This window comes from Pristiophorus japonicus, chromosome 19 (genome assembly GCF_044704955.1).
Source record: "Pristiophorus japonicus isolate sPriJap1 chromosome 19, sPriJap1.hap1, whole genome shotgun sequence".
In the NCBI taxonomy this organism is placed as follows: Eukaryota; Metazoa; Chordata; class Chondrichthyes; family Pristiophoridae; genus Pristiophorus; species Pristiophorus japonicus.
Genome location: NC_091995.1, coordinates 3,946,214 through 3,974,014, shown reverse-complemented (window position 1 = coordinate 3,974,014; position 27,801 = coordinate 3,946,214). Strand labels below are relative to the sequence as shown.

Sequence of the window (27,801 nt, the reverse complement as noted above, 5' to 3'; positions counted from 1 at the left end):
GTTTATCAGGATAGAGCAAGAAATTGGAATTGATGTAGGACATCAGCCATATTTTATTGAATGACGGAGAAGGCTCGAGCGGCCGTATGGCTCCTATTTCTTGTATTCTTATGATTTCTCCTCCCACCTCCTCCTTTTTCCCTCTTCGTTTTCCCAGCCTTAGTAAAATACCCATTTGACTCTCAGACTGGTGATGGGTGCACCCTGAAAAGTCATGGACTGCTTTTTCTCTTCGTAAATTCAACACTATTTCATCCAGATGTGGACAGCAGTGCAGGGATACAAGAGTGATGTCAGAGGGAGAACGGCCCCTGGAACCGCCCACAGGAACACGACACCAGCAGTTTGAATCAGGAAGTGCTGAAACTGAACGATGGCTTCCAGAGAGCAACACCAGAGTTTTACAGAGGAATTAATTTGTCCCATTTGTCTGGATTTCTTCACCGATCCGGTTTTACTGGAGTGTGGGCACAACTTCTGCCGCTCCTGTATCACACAGTGTTGGGACAAGAAGGAGACAAACTCCTGCCCGGAATGTAGAGAGGAGTTTCCAGAAATAAACCTCAGAGCCAGTCGGGCCTTAGCGAATCTGGCCGAGAAAGCTCGAGAAGTTAAGCTGAATCCGAAACAGAAGGAAAGTAAACTTCACTGTGAGGAACATCAGGAAGAACTGAAGCTGTTTTGTGAAACTGACAAGAAACTGATCTGTTTGGTCTGTAGAGATGCGCGGGAACACAGAGAGCACCGTTTCATGCCCATTAAAGAAGCTGTTGGCATCTACAAGGTAAAGGGGAACAGATTGGATCAGCTGATTGAAAATGTGATAAAATATAGTCGAACACTTTTATTCTGTGATTTTCTCTCCCAATCCCAGGATCAGCTGAAATCTTCCTTAGATTCTCTCACAGAGAAGAAATCGGCGGCTCTAGAAATGGAATTAAAACAGAAACAGCAGATTTCCGGAGTTAGGGTAAGGTTTCTGTTGTGTATGCAATAACTGTTAGACTGAGTATTGTTTAACTCCAAGAGGTATAACCTTGGTTGTGCTTTATTAAGGCCCAAAGTGACTAATATACAAAATGGCGCACACTCGTGCGTGCAGCCCAATGGCCTCCAACAGTGACGCCATCTAGTGGCTAGTGATGCCAAAAGTACATACATGACCGTCTCCCTGTGTTGATTTTCTGGGATCTCGGTTAGTTTTGTTCCCTCTATCGTGGTACATTAATTATGTTTCACATTTCATTTGGTAGGAACAGTCGAGCAGTCTGCAAACCCACATCACATCCGAGTTCACTAAAATGCACCAGATTGTCACTGAGAAAGAGCAGTGTTTAATCCGAGATCTCAGGGAACAAGAGGGGAAGATTGTAGAAACAATGGAGAAAAACCTTCGGGAAATTCAAGAGCATTTAAATTCTATTCAGGAGGAGCTCTCAAAGTTGCAGAAACAGATGGAGCAAAAAGACGGAGTGATATTTCTGAAGGTGAGGATTATATTGCGGGTCAGTTCAGTGAAACTTCACACAGTCACAAAATAACCGATGAGAACTGAAATAAATACAGCATTTGCTGAACATTTGGAAGCTGATTTAAACCGATTGTTTTGTCTATTCTGGGGCGGTTCTGTTGTTGTCACTGAACTAACCGGCTCCCACACTGTTTGCAGAATCCCGGGAATGCCCGAGACATCCCAGGAATGAGTTTCCATGATCTAGATACTAAGTTTGTCATTATTCCAGTGTTGCTCAAGTTATATTCCTCCATCATAAGTTCAGAAGTGGGGATGTCCATGATGATTGCCTACGGTTGAATTCCATTCACAACTGCTTAAAAAAGCAGTCCGTGTCCGCATGTAGCAAGACCTGGACAACATTCAGATTTGGGCTGATAAGTGGCAAGTCATATTCACGCCAAACAAGTGCCAGACAATGCATGTCTCCAGCAAAAGAGATTCTAACCACATCCCCTTTAAATTCAATGGGATTACCATTGTCGAATCCCCCATCAATATCCTGAGGGGTCACCATTGACTAGAAACTTAACTGAATAGCAACATAAATACCGTGTCTATAATAACAGGTCAAAGGCTGGATATTCTGGGGCAAGTGTCTCACCTCTTGACTCCCCAAAGCCTTCCCACCATCTACAAGGCACAAGTCAGTCTCAGAAGTGTGATGGAAAACTCTCCACCACTTGCCTGGAGGATTGCAGCTCCAAAACCACTCAAGAAGCTGAACACCATCCAAGAAAAAGAAGCCGCTTGATTGCCACCCATTCACCACCTTAAACATTCACTCCCTCCACCACCGTCGCACCGTGGCTGCGGTGTGTACCATCTACAAGGTGCACTGCAGCAAGTCTCCGAGGCTATTTTTGACAGCACCTCCCAAACTCGCGACCTGAACTATCTAGAAGCACAAGGGCAGCAGACACATGGGAAAATCACCACCTCCAAGTTACACACCATTCTGACTTAGAAATATATTCCTTCATCATCGCTGGGTCAAAATCCTGGAACTTCCTCTCCAACGGCATTGTGGGATTACCTTCACCACACGGACTGTAGCGTTTCAAGAAGGTGGCTCATGACCACCTTCTGATGGGCAATAAATGTGATACCCACATCCCGGGAATGAATTTAAAAACCTCGGAACTCACATTACAATCCAGTTACAGTTCCATGGGTGTGTCTGGTATGGTGGGTGTAATAGTCACTGTGTCTGTGAGTGGCACTGATGTTGTGTTCCAGTATCTGACGCACCACTCAGATTTTTCAACTGCTTATAATCATAGAATCCTACAGCACAAAAGGCCCATTGTGCCTTTGCTGGCTCTTTGAAAGAGTGATCCCATTAGTCCCACTCCCCCTGCTCTTTCCCCAATGTTTTCTTTTTCCAGTGTATACCGTATTCCTTTTTGAAAATTACTGTTAAATCTACTTCCTCCACCCTGTCATTCAATGTATTCCAGATCAAGTCATTGTTTAAATAATCAACCACTCTTTTTTGCCAATTATCTTACAGATTTATGTATGTGATCCCCAGGTTTTTCTAATACAAAAGCACAATACAGCGGATGCTGGAAATCTGAAGCAGAAACAGAAAATTCTGGAAGTATCTCTAACTTTTTCCAGTTCTGATAAAAGGTCATCGACCTGAAACGTTAATCTGTTTCTCGCTCCACAGACTGCCAGACTGGCTCAGTATTTCCAGCATTTTCTGTTCGACTGCAGGTCTCTCTGTTCCTGCACCCCATTTAAAATTGTACCATTTAGATACAATGCCTCTCCTCATTCTTCCTTCCAAAATGCTTCACTTCACACTTCTCTGTATTCAATTGTATCCGCCCTGTGTCTGCTCATTTCACCAGCCTGTCTGTGTCCTCCTGAAGTCTTTTACTGTCCTCCTCACTGTTTGTGTTTTATTTATTTCAGGAGGAAGCTTGTCGGAAGAGGAGGTAGGACATGCTCTTTACAGAATCTCTGCACAGTTTGTTAAAATAACTCAGAAAAGTGTTTATGGTAAACTTATAACATTAACTGTGTAATATTTACAGGCTTAGTGAGGACTATCCCGTGCTGTCAGTAGCAGATGGCGCCCTGTCTGTCGGAAAGTTCAACGGCCCTTTACAGTACACAGCGTGGAGAGAAATGATAGACGCCATTAACCCCGGTAAATCTCCTATATTCCTTTTCATGATTTATAAATCCAGATGAGAAGGGCCTAAACCGGCTCCCAGACCCTGGATTAAATGATCCCTGATGTCCGTGTCTAGTCTGGAAGTCAGGAGTCTTTGCACTGGATAAGGGAGGGCTTGGGGTGATCTTACTGAAGTATTCAAGATCCTAAACCGCAGAGAGAAGATAAACATCCAGAGGTTTAACACAGTCACAGAGTCTACAACAAAGTAGCGATAGTCTCAAACTCAGAGAATGGCAGGAAAATATATCCGGAGGGGAGGAGGTAGGATGGTGGGGGTTGTGGGGCGGAGGGGCAAAGCCGAGGAGCGGCCAGCAGCGGGCAGGACAATTCATGCACCTCCCGGCCACAGAGAAACTGTTACACAGAGAATAAATAGAAAGAACGTGTTTTTATATCCGACCTTTCACGACCTCAGGACGTCCCAAAGCTCTTTACAGACAATGAAGAGTTTTTAAAGTGTAGTCACTGTTGTAATGTAGGAAACGCCACAACCAGTTTATGCACAGCAAGCTCCCACAAGCAACAACGTGATAATGAGCAGATAACCTGTTTTCATGATGTTGGTTGATGGATAAATATTGCCCAGGACACCGGACGGAACTAACTCCTTGCATCATTCCCTGTGGGGGTTCCAGCGATCCCTTTAAGGACCACAGGTTGGGCCATTCTACAGACTGTTCCACTGGGTGGGACTTGCACAGCTCACGCACCGTCCAATGGAAGACCAAGATTGCATTGGGGTTACATGGACATTATGGGATCCGGTTTGTATAAACTAATGAGGCTTCCCCCATGTTTAGTGCGGGAGCGCTGGATTCCTATTTCACGGCTGCGGCATAATTTCCCGGCGGGCCTTGGTGGGAACCAGGTGGGAAGCACTGCGGGTGGTTTTCGTCTCATTCTTGCTCCGTTTACGGTGTAAATCCGGGCGATTGTGAGACGTAAATCACTCCCAACTGCATTATGCGGAGCATATGGGAAGTAAGGAAGGCAGAGTTGGCTGAGGTTATCAGCAGTTTGAAGAGAGAGTTTGATAAGAAGTTGGAAAAAATGATAAATCCAAATAGGACTGAGCTGCCTGGGCTTGGAGAGTGGAATTGTGAGGGCTGGGGAGAGGGGAGATCTAATTTGAACACCCTGCCCTATATCGCAGCAGAAAACACACTTCAAAAGTAGATTAATGTGCAAAGTTAAAGCACATGGGATTGGGGGTAGTGTGCTGACGTGGATTGAGAACTGGTTGTCAGACAGGAAGCAAAGAGTAGGAGTAAATGGGGACTTTTCAGAATGGCAGACAGTGACTAGTGGGGTACCGCAAGGTTCTGTGCTGGGGCCCCAGCTGTTTACATTGTACATTAATGATTTAGACGAGGGGATTAAATGTAGTATCTCCAAATTTGCGGATGACACTAAGTTGGGTGACAGTGTGAGCTGCGAGGAGGATGCTGTGAGGCTGCAGAGCGACTTGGATAGGTTAGGTGAGTGGGCAAATGCATGGCAGATGAAGTATAATGTGGATAAATGTGAGGTTATCCACTTTGGTGGTAAAAACAGAGAGACAGACTATTATCTGAATGGTGACAGATTAGGAAAAGGGGAGGTGCAACGAGACCTGGGTGTAATGGTACATCAGTCATTGAAGGTTGGCATGCAGGTACAGCATGTGGTTAAGAAAGCAAATGGCATGTTGGCCTTCATAACGAGGGGATTTGAGTACAGGGGCAGGGAGGTGTTGCTACAGTTGTATAGGGCCTTGGTGAGGCCACACCTGGAGTATTGTGTACAGTTTTGGTCTCCTAACTTGAGGAAGGACATTCTTGCTATTGAGGGAGTGCAGCGAAGGTTCACCAGACTGATTCCCGGGATGGCGGGACTGACCTGGGCTTGTATTCACTGGAGTTCAGAAGAATGAGAGGGGACCTCATAGAAATGTTTAAAATTCTGATGGGTTTAGACAGGTTAGATGCAGGAAGAATGTTCCCAATGTTGGGGAAGTCCAGAACCAGGGGTCACAGTCTAAGGATAAGGGGTAAGCCATTTAGGACCGAGATGAGGAGAAACTTCTTCACCCAGAGAGTGGTGAACCTGTGGAATTCTCTACCACAGAAAGTTGTTGATGCCAATTCACTAAATATATTCAAAAAGGAGTTAGATGAAGTCCTTACTACTAGGGGCATCAAGGGGTATGGTGAGAAAGCAGGAATGGGGTACTGAAGTTGCATGTTCAGCCATGAACTCATTGAATGGCGGTGCAGGCTAGAAGGGCCGAATGGCCTATTCCTGCACTTATTTTGTATGTTTCTATGTTTCTAATACATTGTGGGAAGTGCTTTGAGACATTTGTCAGGAACATTAGAAATGTAAGTTTCTCCTTCAGATGTAATTGCAGTGTGTTTATTTCCATCGCATTCCTTATACTGGACTCTGTCCTACCTGTGAAATATTTTATTCACAACACTACTTTCCTTGTGGCCTTTGGAAACAGCTGCTTAAACCCCAGTTTAGAACCAGGCAAGAAAGTCATCGCACCACCTTTGAAAGCGGCTTCACGCAGTAACACTGATCCCAGCATCACTCACTTTGACCTGGACTCTCACCCACTTTCTCTGATCTGCTTTGAGTTATTCACACCAGTTTTAAATTCACATCAATGTCTGTCCTAATATTTTATACCAATATTCCAACTGCATAAAACATCAATATTCAGCTCAACGTTTCGTATTTTAATTTTTATTCTCTTGCTGAATTATTGTCTTTACTTGCAAAATATGTAAAATAAACAATCAGCCTGCCTGCCTGAGAGTGTGTTCTCTGCTGGATCCACCTCCTGATCCATTGACCCCATTCCCACAAAACTGCTGCCCACCCAACTCACTGATTTAAGTGTTGCCACTTGGTAACCTCATTCACAGAAACAGTGTCAGTTTCCAGATGTAAACCGATGGCACACAACTCGACCTCTCCACCACCTCTCTTGACCCCTCCACTGCCAAAGTATTATCCAACAGATTGTCGGAAATCCAGTTATGGAGGAGCCGGAATTTCTTAGAGTTAAACATTAGAAATAATAATAGTCTGTCCTGAAATCTTCGCATGTGCACTACCATCGAAGTTCGGTCACACACGCTCAGTGCCCCACAGTTGCAGCTGCCGTACAATGCTACATAGTTGCAGCTGCTGTACAATGCGAGCTATGCTGTCCTCTGCTCCGTGGGAGAAGGCCGTGGAGAACACTGGATGGAGAGCGGGGAGACAGGTCGGAGGGAGAGACAGGCAAGAAATCAGGAGAGAGGGAGAGAGATGGGAGATCGGAAGGAGAGGGAGAGAGAGAGAGAGAGGGTGGGGGGGGGGGGGAAAGAGAGAGGGAGCGGGGGGGGAAAGAGAGGGGGAGGGGGTGGAAGAGATGGGAAGAGAGGGGGAGGGGGGGAAGAGAGGGGGAGGGGGGGAAGAGAGGGAGTGGGGAAGGGGAGGGAAGAGAGGGGGAGCGGGGGGAAGAGAGGGGGAGGGGAGGGAAGAAAGGGGAGGGGGGGAAGAGAAGGGGGGGTAAGAGAGAGGAGGGGAGAGAGGGGGTTGAAGAGAGAGACAGTGGAGAGACAGATGGAGAGAGATGGAGGGAGAGGGGGTGAGGGAGATCGGAGGGAGAGACTGAGGGAGAGGAGGAGAGAGAGGCGGGAAAGTGGAGGGAGAGAACGAGAGGGAGATCGGAGGGAGAGACAAAGGGGGAGGGGGAGAGAGGCGGGATAGTGAGAGGGGGCGATGGAGTGAGGGTGAGGGGGAAAGAGAGAGAGAAATAGAGGCGGATATCGGAGGGAGAGACAGAGTGGGAGAGAGAGGCAGGAGAGTGGGGGGCGGGGGGAAGAACGATCGGAGAGAGGCGGAAGAGAAACAGGCAGGAGAGAAGGGGAGCGAGATAGAGGGGGAGGTTTGGAGGGGGAGAGGGGTACGAAGGGACAGAGAGGGGTGATTGGAGGAAGAGGGTGGGAAACAGAATGGGAGGGAGGAGGTCAGGAGCACGGTGGGGGAGGGTGGTAAAGAGTACGGAGAGCACAGTGGTGATGGTGGAAGAACGTGATCCAGGTTTAAAGGTGCGTGTGTGTGTGTGTGTGTGTGTGTGTGTGTGGGGGGGCGGGGGGCGGGGGGCGTTGAGAGAGAGAACGTGATCCATATGGAAAGACTGGACAGAATCCAGAAGTCACGACACAGTTACTATTCACATCATAACCCAATAAACCTGTTAACAGTCCGTAACCAACACACAATGCAACGTCTATGGTGGGTGGGGGAGAGTAGGTCAGGAAGTTTGTGTGTGTGTGTGTGTGTGTGTGGAGGGGGGGGGGGGAGGGGCGAGTAGGTCAGGATGTTTGTGTGAGTGTGTGGGGGGCGTGTTGGGGAGGGGGAGTAGGTCAGGATGTTTGTGTGTGTGTGGGGAGGGGGGAGTAGGTCAGGATGTGTGTGTAGGGGTGTGAGGGGAAGGTGGTCAGGAACTTGTGCATGTGGGCAGGGCGGGGGGCAAAATTTGTTTTTATATTACTAGGCCGGTTTTTACACATGGACAGCTTTATGCAGCGTTTTCCAGAGTGAGAAGTTTAGATTCTGTTACAGTCTTTGGTGAATGAAGAACTAGAAATCCCATATTTAAAAAGTACTGCTGCAATAAAGATACCAATTTGACGGCATATGTTTCGCAGGTCTCTGCTAGTTGAGAATTTAGCCATTGTTTCTGGAGCTTGTCAACAACTGTACACCTTTGTCATCAACTCCATCCCCTCCTTGGCCACTGCCCCAAGGTACCACACCCCCATTGCCAACCACACATGAGAACCAGCAGCAACATCTTATTTCTGGCTTGGAGCATGTTCCCACCTCGGGACCGTCCTCTCTCGTATTGGTCCAAGTGATGCATCGGCTGTCACCCACACCCCCCACAATGAAGCATCGCCTGAGGACCCCCTCGGCCAGGCAGCTTGGAGTCAGGACGGGAAGGGGAAGGGGGGGGTGCACCGGGGTGGAGGAAAGTGAGGTGCATGTGCGCAGGTGATGGTTGCGTTATATCTCCATCAGTGTGTATGCAATCTGGGCACCACGCTCCTGCTTTGCCTTTGTATTCTGTATTGGTGGACATGTTGAACATGTGATTTACGTCAATGGTGGAAAAAGTGGGGTGTGGGCAGGGGTTGGGTGTTATTGGCTGTGATACTTATGATTTCAGACCAATGTTGGTATTAAACTTTTGTTATTGAACATAACCTTGTTGTGCATTGTCTCAGATAGCTGGTGATTCCTTAACATGAAAGCGTTAAATACAAGTGAAAATCAATCAACGTCAACTTTAACTGGCACCAAGGTGATGGGCACCATTGATGTCTGAGCTGCACACACACAGCAGTGTGTCAGCGTTGTCACTCACATCAGCGTTCTTTCAGGCAAATATTTCCGATATAAGCTCCTCATGTAAGAGTGGGATTTAACAAATGCAAGCCACGCCACTAGCATCCGTCCCGGTTAGTTCCACTTTTTGTGGGCGTTTGTTGAGCGGGCGATATGTGTGGGAGGTGGTGAAATTGACGGTGGACGATCTCCATGGCCACTAGTTTGGGTAAATATGCTTTTAACGACCAAAAACAGTCGCCGGGTGTTATTATTGAATCTCGGTGTTAAGACGTGAGGAAAGTAATGCTGGGCAATAATATGGGCCTTGTAATCGCCCATTCTGCTGAATCCACCCCAAAAAACTGGGTGGCCGGTAATATTTTTCTCCCCGTTAAGCTCATTGGGAAAATAACACTCGGCGATAAGTCTCCAAAAAAAGCCCGTCAGTTTTCATTTTGTGCCAAAATGGGCGATATCTGGGCATTATACGTAATTTCAGCAGTTAAATGGGAGTTAAGTGGGCATTAAGCAAGCAACAAATCTCAGATAAGGGGCCATCCATTTAAAACTGAGATTAGGAGGAATTTGTTCTCTGAGGGTTGTAAATCTGTGGAATTCTCTGCCCCAGTGAGCTGTGGACGCTGGGTCATTGAATATATTTAAAGCAGAGATAGATAGATTTTTGAGCGATAAGGGAGTAATGGGCAGTGGGCAGGGAAATGGAGTCGAGCCGATGATCAGATCAGCCTTGATCTTATTGAATGGCAGAGCAGGCTCGAGGGGCCAAATGGCCTACTCCTGCTCCTATTTTTTATGTTCTTGTATTAGTCTGGATTACTAGTCCAGTAACATAACCACTATGCTACCGTACCGTACCTATCTCTTTCCACCACTGGCTGAGCCAGCGGGAGAGGGTGATTTGTGCTCTGGAGAAATCCCGGTGCGCGGTAGCAGATATAAAGTGGTGCTGAAGATAAATGTTTTTTTTTTGGTCTGTTGCAGAAAATGAAATGCTACGGAATGAAATTGGTGAGTGCCCATTAATAATGGGGAGCTCGATCTGATGGTGACTGGACACCCAGGGGTGGTTGAAATGCAGTAATGAAGTGTGCGGGAAGAATGCTGATGGACTGTAACTGGGGGCCAGAGATGTAACACATTGATTGCCTCACCGTAGATCTCCCAATAGTTTGTATAGTCTCGTGTCAGGCATGCGGACAATGTGGCCTGCCCAACGGAGCTGTGGTCAGTGCTTTAATGCTTGGGCTGTTGGCCTGAGCGAGGACGCTAACGTTGGTGCGTCTATCCTCCCAGGGGATTTACAGGATCTTGCGGAGGCCGCGCTGGTGGTGTTTCTCCAGCAAGTAAAGGAGTCTACTCTATATGGTCCACCTCTCTGAGCCATACAGAGAGTGGGTGTCACTACAGCCTGCTCTTAGTGGGAGCTTGCTGTGCTGCGTTTCCCACATTACAACAGTGACCGAGGCAGTCTGACACTGAGTCAGGAGCTATATAAGTACAACGGGGGAGAAATTGGCCTCCTGTTAGTACCTCCAGAGGCCGGTAACGGGGCATTGAGGGGATCACCGATGCCCGCAAATTTCCCTGGTGGTTTTGAGCTAGCGCTAACAGTTACCGCCACGCTCTCTTGTGCCCCATAGATATACTTCCCTCTGGGAGTGTTGGACCTGAAGTTCCCCGGAGCAGCAAATCGTTCTCGCCCGCCAAAAATTTAGCGATCCTTCAAATGTTAACGCCCCGAACGGGGTACTACGCAATTTACAGCCGAATTATTTCAAGAGCATTCGCCACGATTTCTAACACGGATTTTATTTTCTACTTGCAGGGCAAGAGAAATTGAAGGCGGAACGAGGTAAGTGACAGAAAGGCTCGCGATGTGGGTCGCCGTACCGTGATTCTTGCCGCATTTTCATGGACCTCACAGCGGGTCAGAGGGGCCAGGTCTGGTGTCGGACATCCGGCCAACAGCCCAAAGCGCATCAAATGGAACTCGTGCCTCATTTAACTGACGGCTTTCTCCTTTCTTTCAGAGTATGAAAACCTACGCAATGAGATAGGTAAGAAAATAGACAAGTGGGTGACGGGGGAATTCACCCATGGGTAACTGGGAGATCACCCATTGGTCAGGGGGACACAGAGAGGGAGACACCCTGGGTAAGGGGGACACGGAGAGGGAGATACCCTGGGTAAGGGGGATAGGGAGAGGGAGATACCCTGGGTAAGGGGGATAGGGAGAGGGAGATACCCTGGGTAAAGGGGACACAGAGAGCGAGATACCCTGGGTAAGGGGGACATAGACCTGAGAGATTCCCATGGATGGGGATCTGACACTGGAAGGGGGTCGGGACAATTGTGCAGCAACACAATCGCTGCATTGGTGGCAGGCAATGCCCGAGCCCCCTCTCCTGCCCAACCCTATCGGAACTCCCCTGGGGCTGATCTTGGACACCGTGCGGGCCTGGCATCAGGTGGCTCTGGGTGTAGGCCTTGGGTCTGCTATCAGTCTGTGGGGGACCGTGTAGGACTAGAGCCTGTATGGCCGCTGACAGCCCTGACTCACACTTTATATTTGTTTGTCTGTTTCAGCGAAAGTTAAAGAAGTGAGGAAATCAGGTGAGGTGTGAGCACGCACTGAGTTCAGTGAAATACCGATACGGTTCGTACTGTAACATTTCTATTGTGTGTCAGACAGTCTTAACATCATTTAAATCAAAAGGTACAGACACTACCACTTCTACCACCCATGCTTACAGCCATCTCTACCAGGCAATGCCCCATAACCATATCATCATCATGAGCAGTCCCTCGGAATCGAGGAAGACTTGCTTCCACTCTTAGAATGAGCCATTAGGTGGCTGAACAGTCCAATACAAAAGCCTCAGTCCCTGTCACAGGTGGGACAGACAGTCAATGAGGGTAAGGGAGGTTGGGACTGGTTTGCCGCACGCTCTTTGCGCTGCCTGTGCTTGTTTCCTGCGTACATTCGGCGATGAGACTTGATGTGCTCAGCACACTCCCGGATGCACTTCTTCACTTACGGCGGTCTTTGGCCAGGGACTCCCAGGCGTTGGTGGGGATGCCGCACTTTATCAGGGAGGCTTTGAGGGTGTCCTTGTAACATTTCCTCTGTCCATCCTTGGCTCGTTTGCCGTGAATAAGTTCCGAGTAGGGAGCTTGCGTTGGGAGTCTTGTGTCTGGCATACGGACAATGTGGCCTGCCCAGCAGAGCGGATCAAGTGTGGTCAGTGCTTCAATGCTGGGGAGGCTGGCCTGGTTGAGGATGCTAATGTTGGCGCGTCTGTCCTCCCAGGGGAATTATAGGATCTTGCAGAGGCATCACCTCCACCAGCCTGTCCTCGCCGCACAGCACAGCCCCCCAGTCACCAAGATCCACGGCGCGGCCCTGGACAATGTGGACCACTTCCCATACCTCCTGAGCCTTCTATCAACAAAAGCCGACATCGATGAGGAGATTCAACACCGCCTCCAGTGTGCCAGCGCAGCCTTCGGCCATCTGAGGAAAAGAGTGTTCTAACAACAGGCCGTCAAATCTACCACCAGGCTCATGGTTTACAGGGCTGCAGTAATATCCGCCCTCCTGTATGGCTCAGAGGCATGGACCATTTACAGCAGACACCTCAAGTCGCTGGAGACATACCATAACCATAACCATCACCATAGAAACCAGTTATAACAGCGCCGCTTACCACGGATAAAGCTATTGGGTAGAATTTGGAGAATTTTAGCTATGAGGACAGATTGGATAGGCTGGGTTTGTTTTTGGAACACGGGAGGCTGAGAGGAGACGTTACTGAGGTTTATAAAATTATGAGTGGATAAGAAGGATCTGTTTCCCTTGGCAGAGGGGTCCACAATCAGGGGACACAGATTTAAAGAAATTGGTAGGAGGTATTTGAGGGGAAATTTCTTCACCCAGAGGGTGGAGGGGTCTGGAACTCACTGCCTGAAAGGGTGATAGAGACAGAAACCCTCACCACATTTAAAACTGAGGTGAGAAGGAATTTCTTCTCTGAGGATTGTAAATCTGTGGAATTCTCTGTCCCAGAGAGCTGTGGAAGCTGGGTCATTGAATATATTTAAGGTGGAGATCGAAGATATTTGAGCGATAGGGGAATAAAGGGTTAATGGGAGTGGGCAGGGAAGTGGAGCTGAGTCCATGATCAGATCAGCCATGACCTTATTGAATGGTGGAGCAGGCTCGAGGGGCCAAATGGCTGACTCCTGCTCCTATTTCTTATGTTCCTTATGTAAAAGTACTTGGATGTGCACTTGACGTGCCGTAACCTACAGGGCTATGGACCAAGAGTTGGAAAGTCGGATTAGACTGGATAGCTCTTGGTCGGCCGGTATGGGCACGAAGGGCCGAAATGGCCTCCTTCCGTGCTGTAAATTTTTATGATTCTCTGATTGCGGACAACTTTTCAACGTGAGTTGTTCAGTTTTATCGAACGCTGATACTCGGATGGGGCCCCTGAGAATCTGCTGCGCTGAGAATTGTCCTCCCGGACCGGACCAGATCCCGGAGCTGGAATTGAAAAGGTTTCTGGTAAAACCTTCAGCGTTGATAAACGACGCGGTGAAACACCACTGGCGGAAACTTGACGGGCGGGTTGGGTTTGCTCCGTGCCAACACGTCCCTCGCCCATCCCTCATCCCCGTCCTCCACCTCCGTGGCCGAAGGGAGTGGGAGATGCACAGGGAGCCGGAGTTATTTATCGATCGTGGCTCGGTGTGGGTCAGTCGACAAGCTTACAGAGTCGCACTTACAAAAAAGACTGTCGGCCGTTGACACAGGAGTCTGGAATTCTCTGAGGGTTCTCGATAGACCTGAGAGATCCCCGTGGGTAGGGATCTGACACTGGAAGGGGGTCGGGACAATTGTGCAGCAACACAATCGCTGCATTGGTGGCAGGCAATGCCCGAGCCCCCTCTCCTGCCCAATCCTATCGGAACTCCCCTGGGGCTGATCTTGCACACTGTGAGGGGCCTGGCATCAGGTGGCTCTGGGTGTCGGCCTTGGGCCTTCTCTCTCAGTCTGGGGTGGGGAGCGTGTAGGACTAGAGCCTGTATGGCCGCTGACAGCCCTGTCTCACACTTTATATTTGTTTGTCTGTTTCAGTGAAAGTTAAAGAAGTGGGGAAATCAGGTGAGGTGTGAGCAGGCACTGAGTTCAGTGAAATACCGAGACGGTTCGTACTGTAACATTTCCGTTGTATGTCAGACAGTCTTAACACCATTTAAATGAAAAGGTATAGACACTACCACTTGTACCACCCATGCTTATAGCCATCTGTACCAGGCGATGCCCCATAACCATAACTGATACGCTCATAATAAAGGATGAAACTGAGAACTGTGAACAATGAGGAAGTGTGACCTTAGCTCCTTTAACACGATTCCAGAGTGCAGGTACTGCATGGGTGGCCTGCTTTTATACTGTGCTCCCAAGGGACTCCAACAGGTACGCCCTCTGGTGGTGGTGCCAATGGTTAAATACAAAGCCATAACCATCACCATAGAAACCAGTTATAACGGCGCCGCTTACCACGGATGAAGTGGCCCGGCTATTGGGTAAAATTTGGAGAATTTTAGCTATGAGCACAGATTGGATAGGCTGGGTTTGTTTTGTTTGGAACAGAGGAGACTGAGGCCTTACTGAGGTGTATAAAATTATGAGGGGCCTAGATAGGGTGGATAAGAAGGATCTGTTCCCTTGACAGAGGGGTCAACAACCAGGGGACATAGATTTAAAGTAATTGGTAGGAGGTTTAGAGGGGAATTGAGGGGAAATTTCTTCACCCAGAGGGTGGAGGGGTTCTGAAACTCACTGCCTGAAAGGATGGTAGAGACAGAAACCCTCACCACATTTAAAACTGAGATGAGGAGAAATTTCTTCTCTCAGAGGGTTGTAAACCTATGGAATCTTTGCCCCAGAGAGCTGTGGAGACTGGGTCATTGGATATATTTAAGGTGGAAATAGACAGATTTTTCAGCAATAAGGGAATAAAGGGTTATGAGGAGTGGGCAGGGAAGTGGAGCTGAGTCCATGATCAGATCAGCCATGATCTTATTGAATGGTGGAGCAGGCTCGATGGGTCAAATGGCCTATTCCTGCTCCTATTTCTTAATTTTCTTATGTAAAAGTACTTAGATGTGCACTTGAAGTGCAGTAACCTGCAGGGCTATGGACCAAGAGTTGGAAAGTGGGATTAGGCTGGATAGCTCTTGGTCGGCCGGCATGGACATGATGGGCCGAAATGGCTTCCTTCCGTGCTGTAAGTTTCTATGATACTATGATTGTGGACAATTCTTTAATGTGAGCAGGTCAGTTTTATCGAACGCTGAAACTCGGATGGGGAGAATTTTCCTCCTGGAGCTGGAATTGAAAAGGTTTCTGGTAAAAACCTCGGTGGTGATGATCGACACGGTGAAACACCACTGGCGGAAACTTGACATGCAGGTTGGGTTTGCTCCGTGCCAACATGCCCCTCTCCCATCCCCGTCCTCCACCTCCGTGGCTGAAGGGAGTGGGATTGCACAGGGAGCCAGGAGTTATTTATCGATCATGGCTCGGTGTGGTGTCAGTCAGCAAGCTTACAGAGTCGCAAGTACAAAAAAAACTGTCAGTCGTTTGACACAGGAGTCTGAAATTCTCTGAGGGTTCTCGGTATAAGACACACTTAAACCCCAACTTGTGATCTTCACCCAGTTTTTACTAAGCTGCAAATTGACGTTCTGGCCTTGGAGGGATGTAACTCCACCTGAGCAGCAGAATAATACATTATGCATGGTGGCACAGTGCAACGTGCCATGCACCACGAGGTCCTTCAGTATAACAATTACTTAAAAGAAAATCCTATCTTTGGAATAGGTTATTTTTACCAGATTTTAAAAAAAAATCTCTGATGCAGCAACGACTCTCGAACTAGAGAGCACAGTCTCAGGATAAGGGGTCAGCCATTTAAGACCGAGATGAGGAGGAATTTCTTCACTCGGAGGGTTGTGAATCTTTGCAATTCTCTATCCCAAAGGGCTGTGGATGCTGAATCTCTGAATATATTCAAGGCTGAGATAGACAGATCTTTGGACTCTGGGGAAATCGAGGGATATGGGGATCAGGCGGGAAAGTGGAGCAGAGGTAGAAGATCAGCCATGATCTTATTGAATGGCGGAGGATACTCGAGGGGCCGCTGGGCCGACTCCTGTTCCTAATTCTTATGATGCTCAGCTTTTGAGTTCAATTTCTGCTATAATTAATGTAATTGTAATAAACTGCCTTGGACCATGTATTACAATTTTCTCTCCCATCTTCTTTTCTGTCCAGAATTTGAGAAACTGCTCCAGGAGTTTGGTAAGTGATTATTCACAAAATTCCGCATGTTGGGATTGGGGCTTCAGCTTACGATCGGCTAGATTTTTAATCGGTATTGTGTGTTCATGAATTACTAAAAATTGGGCAGATTGTTAGCTCCTGGTGCTATTGGGTTACCTGGTTCACTGTTAATGGGAAAATGCCTGCCCTGGAAGTGTTTGATGGGACAGTGTAGAGGGAGCTTTACTCTGTATCTAACCCGTACTGTACCTGTCCTGGAAGTGTTTGATGGGATAGTGTAGAGGGAGTTTTACTCTGTACCTAACCCGTACTGTACCTGTCCTGGGAGTGTTTGATGGGACAGTGTAGAGGGAGCTTTACTCTGTATCTAACTCTAGCCTCGCCTATCAAGATTAGGAAGTTAGGTACGTACTTGCCCATGACTTTCGAATGACCATTATAAATAAAGGTATGAGGGCAGAGTTGGCTAAAGTGGAGTGGGAAAATAGATTAACATGGAAAATAGAAAATAGGTGCAGGAGTAGGCCATTCGGCCCTTCGAGCTCGCACCTAAAATGTAGGATGATTGATGAACACTGGTGTACATTTAAAGAGATATTTCACAACTCTCAAGAAAAATATATTACAGTGAGGAGGAAAGAGTGTAAAAGAAAAGATAGCCATCCGTAACGAACTAAAGAAATAAAGGACGGTATCCAATTAAAAACAAGGGCATACAAGGTGGCCAAAACTAGTGGGAGGACAGAAGATTGGGAAGCTTTTAAAAGCCAGCAAAGAATATCTAAAAAAAATGATTAAGAAAGGGAAGATAGACTATGAAAGTAAACTAGCACGAAATATAAAAATAGATAGCAAGAGTTTTGTGTTTTTATATAAAAAGGAAAAGAGTGACTAAAGTAAATGTTCGTCCCTTAGAAGATGAGACCGGGTAACTGGTATTGGGGAACATGGAGATGGCAGAAACTCTGAACAAATATTTTATATCTGTCCTTACGGTAGAGGACACTAAAAATATCCCAACAGTGGATAGTCAAGGGGCTATAGGGGGGGAGGAACTTAACACAATCACTAAGGAGCTGGTATTCAGTAAGATAATGGGACTAAAGGCGGATAAATCCTCTGGACCTGATGGCTTCATCCTAGGGTCTTAAGAGAAGTAGCGGCAGGGATAGTGGATGCATTGGTTGTAATTTATCAAAATTCCCTGGATTCTGGGTACATCCCAGCAGATTGGAAAACTGCAAATGTAATGCTCCTGTTTAAAAAAGGAGGCAGACTAAAAGCAGGAATCTACAGATCAGTTAGCCTGACATCTGTGGTTGGGAAGATGTTGGAGTCCATTATTAATAGAATAGTAGCAGGACATTTGGAAAAGCAAAATTAGGTCCGGCAGAGTCAGCATGGATTTATGAAGGGAAAGTCATGTTTGACAAATTTGCTGGAATTCTTTGAGGATATAATGAACAGGGTGGACTAAGCGAAACCAGTGGATGTGGTGTGTTTGGACTTCCAGAAGGTATTTGACAAGGTGCCACATAAAAGGTTACTGCACAAGATAAAAGTTCACGGAGTTGGTGGTAATATATTAGCATAGATAGAGGATTGGCTCACAAACAGAAAACAGAGAGTCGAAATAAATGGTTCATTCTTGGGTTGGCAATCAGTAACTAGTGGGATGCCACAGGGGTCAGTGCTGGGACCCCAACTATTTACAATCTATATTAATGACTTTGAAGAAGGGACCGAGTGTAACGTAGCCAAGTTTGCTGATGATACAAAGATGGGAAGAAAAGCAATGTGTGAGGAGGACACAAACTTCTGCAAAAGGATACAGACAGGCTAAGTGAGTGGGCAAATGTTTGGCAGATGGAGTATAGTGTTGGAAAGTGTGAGGTTGTGCACTTTGGTAGAAAAAATCAAAGAGCAAGTTATTATTTAAATGGAGAAAATTTGCAAAGTGCTGCAGTACAGCGGGACCTGGGGGTACTTGTGTGTGAAACACAAACGATAAGTATGCAGGTACAGCAAGTGATCAGGAAGGCCAATGGAATATTGGCCTTCATTGCAAAGGGGATGAAATATAAAAGCAATGTAGTCTTGCTACAGTTATACAGGGTATTGGTGAGGCCACACCTGGAATCCTGCGTACACTTTAGGTTTTCATATTTAAGAAAGGATATACTTGCTTTGGAGTCAGTTCAGAGAAGGTTCACTAAGTTAATCTCGGAGATGAGGGGGTTGACTTATGAGGAAAGGTTCAGTAGGTTGGGTCTCTATTCATTGGAATTCAGAAGAATGAGAGGTGATCTTAAATAAACGTGTAAGGTTATGAGGGGGCTTGACAAGGTGGATGCAGAGAGGATGTTTCCAATGATAGGGGAGACTAGAACTAGGGGCATAATCTTAGAATAAGGGCCGTCCTTTTAAAACTGAGATGAGGATGAATTTCTTCTCTGAGGGTTGTAAATCTGTGGAATTCGCTGCCTCAGAGAGCTGTGGAAGCTGGGACACTGAGTCGATTTAAGACAGAGATAGACAGTTTCTTAACCGATATGGGAATAAGGGGTTATGGGGAGCAGGCAAGGAAGTGGACCTGAGTCCATGATCAGATCAGCCATGATCGTATTAAATGGCGGAGCAGGCTCGAGGGGCCGTATGGCCTACTTCTGCTCCTATTTCTTATGTTCTTATGCTCTTGTATGTTTTTACATCCGCAGCGTAACTAAAACCGCTTATTTCCACTCCGTAATATCGTCCGCCTCCACCCCTGTCTCAGCTGATCTGCTGCTGAAAGTCTCCTCCACACCTTTGTTACCTGTGGATTTGACTACTCCAAATCACTCCTGGCTGTCCTCCCACATTCTAATCCAAAACTCAGGCACCCAACTCGCACCAGATCCCACTCACACACCACCCTGTGCTCGCTCACCTACATTGGCTCCCAGTTTAACAATGGATTGATTTTAAAATTCTCATCCTCGTTTACAAATCCCTCCATGGCCTCGACCCTCCCTATCTCTTTAACCTCCTTCAGACTCACAACCCCCAAAATATCTGCACTCCTCACATTCTGCCCTCTTGACCATCTCTGAATTTGACTGCTCAAACATCGGTGGCCGTGCCTTCAGCTGCCTGGGCCCCAAGCTCTGGAACTCCCTCCCTAAACCTCTCCGCCTCTCCACCTCACTTTCCTCCTTCAACCCGCTCCTTAAAACCTACCTTTTTGAACAAGCTTTTAGTCATCTGCCGTAATTTCTTCTTATCTGGCTCGGTGTCAAACAAACACTGTTTTTCTTCTAATACTCGTGTGAAGCACCCTGGGACATTTTTGCTACATTAAAGGTGATATATAAATACAAGTTGTTGCTGTACTGGGAATCTGTAATGGGAATTTCTCAGGATCCTTACACTGGTACAGACAGATACTAATGGGAGGACTTATCAGGAAAAGTTGTAAGCGTGTAGTTCTCATCTCCTTCCGCTGGTTGAAGCGAGAAGTCCAAGTCCCTCTGAGCTTTTGTGTATTGTACCATTTATCGACCCGCCTATAAACCTGGCCACGCCCCCAGATCGGGATAATGAGCATGGCGGGTTTCTGCCCATTGTGCCTGTTTGAGGAGACTCTTCAAATTGAACTGTTTTTAGGGGTACAGGCACTAGTAGGCACGTTTCAAAAGTTTTTAAATATTAAAAAAATATGTAATTTACTAAAACTGACTTCTGTTCACAAATGAACCAATAAATGGTTCAGAACATTTTTTAAAGTCATTTTCAGTGAATTGAAATCAGATTACTTACAGGTGAAGGATTAGACACTTAATAAAATGCTTATTTTTGTGATCATAGAATGATACAGCACAGAAGGAGGGCATTTGGCCCATCGTGCCTGAGCCAGCTCTTTGGTCGAGCTATCAAATTAATCCCAGTCCCTGCTCCTTCCCTGTAGCCTTGTAATTATTTCCCTTCAATTCTTTCTCCATTTCTCTCTGGAATGTTACCACTGAATCTGCTTCCACCGCCCTTTCAGGCAGTGCATTCCCGATCACAACAACTCGCTGTGAAAAAGTGTTTCCTCATGTCGCCTCTGGTTCTTTTGCCAATCACCTTAAATCTGTGTCCTCTGGTTACCAACCCTTCTGCCATTGGAGACAGTATCTCCTTATTTACTCTGTCAAAGCATTAATGATTTTCACACCTCTATCAAATCTCCTCTGAACATTCTCTGCTCTAAGGATAATGTAGTGTCTCTGCACTGTATTATAAAGTCACACGAGGCATATACTGCAGACAAGGTCACTCATGACTTGCACCTTTATTCCCAGGACCAAGGAGTGCTGAGCCTGCGTGGAACCTCCCTTTAAGTACCTGGCTGACCAGGTGAGGAGTGTCTCCCACAAGTTCACCCCCTGTGGTCAAGGTGTGTATTTCACAGTTGTATACAGTGCACAGTGTTGTTCCATATTGGTTACAGCTATGTGAAGGTTACAAACATGACATCACCTCCCCCTAATGTCTTTGGGTCAAAGATTGAGTCTTTCAGGCGGTCGACGCTCTCTCGTGGAGCGCCGCAGTTGTGGCTCTGGTGGTTGGGCCGTGGCATGCGTTTCTGTCGCCTGAGTTGGTTCCGGCCTGTCCGGGTTGGCCACAGGGACTGTGCATGCTGTTGAATGTCCTTGTTGCTCGTTCACTGGCAGTGGTGTGGTTGACATCCCATGGTCTTCCTCAGGTTCCTCAGTGTCCATGCTGAACCTTTTTCTTTACCTGGTCCAGATGTTTGCGGCATATCTGCCCATTGTTTAGTCTGACCACTATGACCCTATTCCCCTCTTTGCCTATTACAGTGTCCTCAAGCCACATGGGTCCCAATGCGTGATTGAGAACAAATACAGGGTCATTAATTTCTATGCATCTCCCCACTGAGTTGCGATCATGGCACTCGATTTGGGACTGGCGCTTGCCCTCAACAATGTCCGACAGAGCTGGATGAATGAGGGACAGCCGCGCTTTAAGCGTGCGTTTCATGAGTAGTTCCGCAGGCGGGACTCCCATGAGCGAATGCGGACGGGACCTATAGGCCAGCAGGAGGCTAATAGGCGGTACTAAGAGAGGGTCCTTGAATCTGGAGCATGTCCTGTTTTATGATTTGAACCGCACATTCCACCTGGCCATTGGAAGCCGGCTTGAACGGCGCTGTCCGGACGTGTTTGATACCATTACCCGACATAAACTCCTGGAATTCATAGCTAGTAAAGCACGGGCCATTGTCGCTAACTAGGATGTCTGGCAAGCCGTGGGTCACAAATAGCATGTGCAGACTCTCCACAATGGTGGATGCCGTGCACCAATTCAACATAATGCACTCAATCCATTTCTAGTATGCATCGACAACAATCAGGAGCATTTTTCCCATAAACGGGCCCGCGTAGTCTACATGAATGCGTGACCATGGCTTGGTGAGCCAGGGCCACGGGCTGAGGGGGGCCACACTAGAGGCATTTCCCAGCTGAGCACACGTCGTGCACCTGCGAACCCTGTGTTCAGGTCTGAGTCAATTCCCGGCCACCATACATGTGACCGGGCAATGGCCTTCATTAGCACAATGCCTGGGTGCTCGCTGTGGAGTTCCCTGATGAAAGCTTCCCTTCCTTTCTGGGGCGTGACTACCCAACTGCCCCATAGTAGGCACTCGGCTTGGGTGGAGAGCTCGTCCATCCGTCTGTGAAACGGTCTGACCTCCTCGGGGCACGCCCTGTGTGCAGACGCCCAATCCCCAGTTAGGACACATTTCTTAATCAGTGACAGGAGGGGATCTCTATTGGTCCATATTTTGATCTGGCGGGTTGTGATGGGGGACCCAGCAGTGTCGAAAGCCTCAATGGCCATGACCATCTCCACGCTTTGCTCCGCTGCCCCCTCAGTGGTCGCCAGTGGGAGCCTGATGAGCACATCAGCGCAATTTCCGGTGCCTGGCCGGTGCCGTATGGTGTAATCATACGCAGCCAGCGTGAGAGCCCATCGCTGTATGCGAGCTGACGCATTGGCATTGACAGCCTTGGCTGTCGGACAACAGGGACATTCACAGCTTGTGGTCCGTTTCTAACTCGAACCTTCTGCCAAAAAGGTACTGGTGCATCTTTTTTACCTCATAGACACATGCGAGTGCTTCCTTTTCAACCATCCCATATCCCCGTTCTGCCTGGGAGAGCGACCTGGAGGCATAGGCCACAGGTTGTAGTTGCAACACATATCCAACCCCATAGGATGATGCATCACACGTTAACTCCAGTTTCTTACAGGGGTTGTACAGAGTCAACAGCTTATTAGAACAAAGCAGGTTCCGTGCCAGATTGAAAGCCCGTTCTTGACAGTCCCCCCAAAACCATTCGCAACCCATACGCAAGAACACGTGTAGTGGCTCCAACAATGTACTTTAGTTCGGCAGAAAGTTCCCGAAGTAGTTCAAGAGTCCCAGGAATGATCGCAACTCCGATGTGTTGCCGGGCCGGGGCACATGACGGATCGCCCCCGTTTTGGATTCGGTAGGCCGGATCCCGTCTGCGGCAACCCTCCTGCCCAAAAACTCGACCTCTGGGGCCAAAAACACACACTTGGGCTTCTTTAGTCGCAAGCCTACTCGGTCCAGTCAGCGTAGCACCTCCTCCAGGTTGTGGAGGTGTTCCTCGGTGTCTCGACTCGTGATTAGGATGTCATCTTGGAATACGATTGTGCCAGGAATAGATTTAAGCAAGCTTTCCATGTTCCTCTGGAAGATAGCAGCCACTGAACGAATGCCAAACGGACACCTGTTGTAAACAAATAGCCCTTTGTGCGTAGTGATGGTGGTTAGTAGCTTGGATTCTTCAGCCTGTTCCTGGATCATGTAGGCTGAAGTGAGATCCAACTTGCTGAACAGCTTGCCACCTGCCAGTGTGGCAAAAAGGCCCTCCGCTCTCGGAAGCGGGTATTGGTCCTGTCGTGATACTCGGTTGATGGTGGCCTTGTAGTCGCCACAAATCCTGACCGAGCCATCCGCTTTAAGGACAGGGACGATGGGGCTTGCCCAGTAACTGAATTCAACAGGTGAAATTATTCCCTCTGTTAGCAGCCTGTCCAACTCACTCTCAATTGTGTACTCTCTTGCTCCATTAATAAAGCCAAGTATACCATATGCTTTCTTTAACAGCCTTCTCAATTTGTTGTGCCACCTGCAAAGATTTGTGTACATACCCTCAGGTCCCTTCATTTCTGCACCCCCTTTAAAATTTTACCATTTAGTTCATATTGCCTTTCCTCATTCCTCCTACCAAAATGTATCATTTCACACGTCTCTGCGTTAAATTACGTCTATCATTTGTTTCACCATTTCACCAGGCTGTCTATGTCTTCCTGAGGTCTGTTACTATCGTCCTCATTGTTTACGACATTTACAGAGTTTGTATCATCTGAAAACTGTGAAATTATGCCCTGTATACCCAAGTCCAGGTCATTAATATATATCAAACAGAGCAGTGTTCATAAGGACCCCTGGGGACCACCACTGTCTAATTCCCTCCAGTCTGAAAAACAACCGTTCACCACTACTCTCTCCTTCCTGTCCCTTCGCCAATTTTATATCCATGCTGCCACTGTCCCTTTAAACACATGGCGTTTAATTTTGCTAAGAAGTGTCTTGTGTGTTTTGAAAGTCTATATATACATCAATCACACTACCTTCATCAACTCTCTCTGTTACTTCATCAAAAAACTCGATCAAGTTAGTCAAACATGATTTGCCTTTAACAAATCCGTGCTGACTTTCATTTATTAACCCATTTTATCCAAAGGCCAATTCATTTTGTCTGAGATTATTGTCTCTATAAGTTTCTCCACCACCGTTAGGTTGACTGGCCTGTAGTTGTGAGGTTTATCCACCCTCCCCTATTTAAAACAGCAGTGTAACATTTGCAATCTGCCAGTCCTCTGGCACTAACCCCAGATCCAAGGAGAATTGGAAGATTGTAGCCAGAGCCTCTGCAATTTCCACCCTTACTTCCCGCAGTAACCTAGGATGTATCCCATCCGGACCAGGTGACTTGTCTACCTTTAGGAACCCTTACACACAAACACACTCACACACAAACAACAACTTGTATTTATATAGCGCCTTTAACTTAGTGAAACGTCCCAACACGCTTCACAGAAGTATTGTGAGATAAACAAATTGACACCGAGCATCACACTTCGAAATTATGCAGGTGAAAGAGGTAGGTTTTAAAGAGCGTCTTAGAGAAAGAAAGAGAGGGAGAGAGGCAGAGAGGTTTAGGAGTTTCAGAGCTTGGGGCCCAAAAACAGAAGGCACGGCCACCAATGATTGAGCAATTCTAATCAGGGATGCTCAAGACGGCTGAATTTGAGGAGCGCAGACATCTCAGGAGAGCATGAGAGGGGAGGGGAGGAGTTGCGGGCTGGAAAAGATTACAGAGATAGGGAGGAGTGACACCTTGGAGGGATTTGAAAATAAGGATGAGAATTCTCAAATCGAAGCATTGCTTAACCGGGAGCCAATGTAGGTCAGCAAGCAAAGGCGTGATGGGTGAACGGAACTTAGTACGAGTGAAAATAGGCGATCTTGGTTATGCTGTGGACATCTGGTTGAAAGCTCATTTCAGGGTCAAATATGACACCAACATTGTGAACAGTCTGGTTCAGCCTCTCCACCTCTCTACTGCTCTATCCTCCTTTAAGATGCTCCTTAAATCCTACCTATTGGTCATCTGCTGTAATTTCTTCTTATGTGGCTCAGTGTCAAATGTTTGTATTATAACATTCCTGTGAAGTGCCTTTGGATGTGTTACTACATTAAAGGTGCTATATAAATACAAGTTATTCTTGTTGCTGAGAATGGAAGGTGTATAACCCCACTTTGTGGTGTATTAAACTGTGAATAGTGTTTCGTGGTACAGTGAGGCTCCAGTTCCAGCTTGTATTCATTTTTTTATAGCCTCACGAAATACCACAGTGCTGAGGCGGGTGGGTGTAATGTTTGATATTTTCAGAAGCTGTGACCTCCCTCACTGGAAGTCCCGGTGTTTTCTGCTGTTCTCAGATCCTCGTTTTCTCCCCTCGGGGCGGCTCTCTTCTCCTGTTGAGAAGTAGGAAATCAGTCAGAAAGGGGGATCTCGGGGAGAGAATCTCTCCCCCGATCCCCGGCGAATCTCTCCCCCCGATCCCCGGCGAGCCTCTCCCCCGATTCCCGGCGAATCTCTCTAACTCTCTGCTTTTTCTCCCAGTCTCTGTGACCCTGGATGTGGAAACAGCGCATCGATGGCTCGAGGTGTCTGAGGATCTGAAGAGTGTGAGACTGACCGGGACCCGGAGGAATCTCCCTGACACTGAGAAGAGGTTTACAGCCCGGCTCTGTGTGCTGGGATCAGAGGGATTCACATCGGGGAGACATTACTGGGAGGTGGAGGTGGAGGGGAATGAGGACTGGAGACTGGGAGTCGCCGCAGAGTCTGTGGAGAGGAAGGATTGGGTCAGACTGAGCCCGGAGAATGGATTGTGGACCATAGAGCGGGTTGATGATGAGTTTAATGTAAACTCCTCCCCTCCATCCTCTCTCCCTGCCGGTCAGATCCCCGGGAAGGTGGGAGTTTATCTCAGTTACGAGTCCGGGACAGTTACATTTTACAGCGCGGACACCAAGTCCCATCTCCACACCTTCACTGGGAATAAATTCACGGAGAAACTTTATCCTTTCTTCGGGACTTGGGATATGAACAAGTGGCTGAGAATCTGCTCCGGTTCCGATCCGGGTCTGTAAAAGGGGCGGGGCCTCGGACCGGCCGCGACATCCATGACCTCACAATGACTTGACCCCGCGCGGAGAGGGTCAGGAGCAGAGGTCAGGGGTCGGGAGTTAGAAAATGTAATTTCCAAATGATGCATTGTAAGATCCCAATGAGACTGTAAATACAACCCATACAAATATAAAATGTGAGGACACTTTAATAAAAAGTAAAATCCGACAGCAAGTCCATCCCAGCCCTTTCTCATCACTGCCCCGCTCCTTTGTATTAAAAAGCAGGTATAAGTTGTGCTCTGACAATGAGCACATTCCTCAGGTATTCAGCACCACGCACCATTGGTGATGGGAAATACACAAACTGTCTCTCCTCAAAAACACCGGGAGTTTGGTCATCTTCGGTTTAAAGGACCAAATGTTCACTTTTCCTTCCGTGTGGTCTGTAAAACTGGCGGCCGATCCGCTAACACCCGAGTTGTTCGCATGGTAGAAGTAAAAATTCACCCCAGAGTGTTTAACGTCCCTTTCAGGTCATTGTAGTGCCGCTTTCAGCCAGGAGATGGTGATGGCGAGCTGTACAAAGCTCTGTAAAGTTTTACAGTGCAATAGCACCACCTGCTGGTGTAAATCAGTACTGCGGAAATACCAGAAAATGCAAAAACACTCGGCTGATTTGACAATTCAGGCAAGACCTTTCTTCAGAACGAAAAGATAATTGGATTAGAAAGAAGGACGTAAAATTAACAGGGGCCTGGAAAGCTGTGATTAAAGTCCCTCACCTTTCTGAGTACATTGTACATTAATGATTTAGACGAGGGGATTAAATGCAGTATCTCCAAATTTGCGCATGACACTAAGTTGGGTGGCAGTGTGAGCTGCGAGGAGGATGCTATTAGGCTGCAGAGTGACTTGGATAGGTTAGGTGAGTGGGCAAATGCATGGCAGATGAAGTATAATGTGGATAAATGTGAGGTTATCCACTTTGGTGGTAAAAACAGAGAGACAGACTATTATCTGAATGGTGACAGATTAGGAAAAGGGAAGGTGCAACGAGACCTGGGTGTCATGGTACATCAGTCATTGAAGGTTAGCATGCAGGTACAGTAGCAGGCGGTTAAGAAAGCAAATGGCATGTTGGCCTTCATAGCGAGGGGATTTGAATACAGGGGCAGGGAGATGTTGCTACAGTTGTACAGGGCCTTGGTGAGGCCACACCTGGAGTATTGTGTACAGTTTTGGTCTCCTAACTTGAGGAAGGACATTCTTGCTATTGAGGGAGTACAGCGAAGATTCACCAGACTGATTCCCGGGATGGCGGGACTGACCTATGAAGAAAGATTGGATCAACTGGGCTTGTATTCACTGGAGTTCAGAAGAATGAGAGGGGACCTCATAGAAACATTTAAAATTCTGACGGGTTTAGACAGGTTAGATGCAGGAAGAATGTTCCCAATGTTGGGGAAGTCCAGAACCAGGGGACACAGTCTAAGGATAAGGGGTAAGCCATTTAGGACCGAGATGAGGAGAAACTTCTTCACCCAGAGAGTGGTGAACCTGTGGAATTCTCT

General features: G+C 47.4%; 2 protein-coding genes across 2 annotated transcripts in view; both read left to right on the top strand.

Annotated features, from left to right (window-relative positions):
• Nucleotides 1–27,801, top strand: part of LOC139229628 (zinc-binding protein A33-like) — a 143,984-nt gene that overhangs the window by 57,118 nt on the left and 59,065 nt on the right. The gene's annotated exons all lie outside the window — the stretch shown is intronic.
• LOC139230570 (zinc-binding protein A33-like) lies at nt 327–26,750 on the top strand. The gene is made up of 11 exons (XM_070862397.1): nt 327–784; nt 875–970; nt 1,254–1,487; nt 3,437–3,459; nt 3,559–3,674; nt 10,921–10,947; nt 11,126–11,152; nt 11,682–11,708; nt 14,236–14,262; nt 16,441–16,467; nt 25,719–26,750. The coding sequence occupies exons 1-11, from the start codon at nt 374–376 to the stop codon at nt 26,249–26,251; spliced, it is 1,548 nt and encodes a 515-aa protein (XP_070718498.1). The 5' UTR covers nt 327–373; the 3' UTR covers nt 26,252–26,750.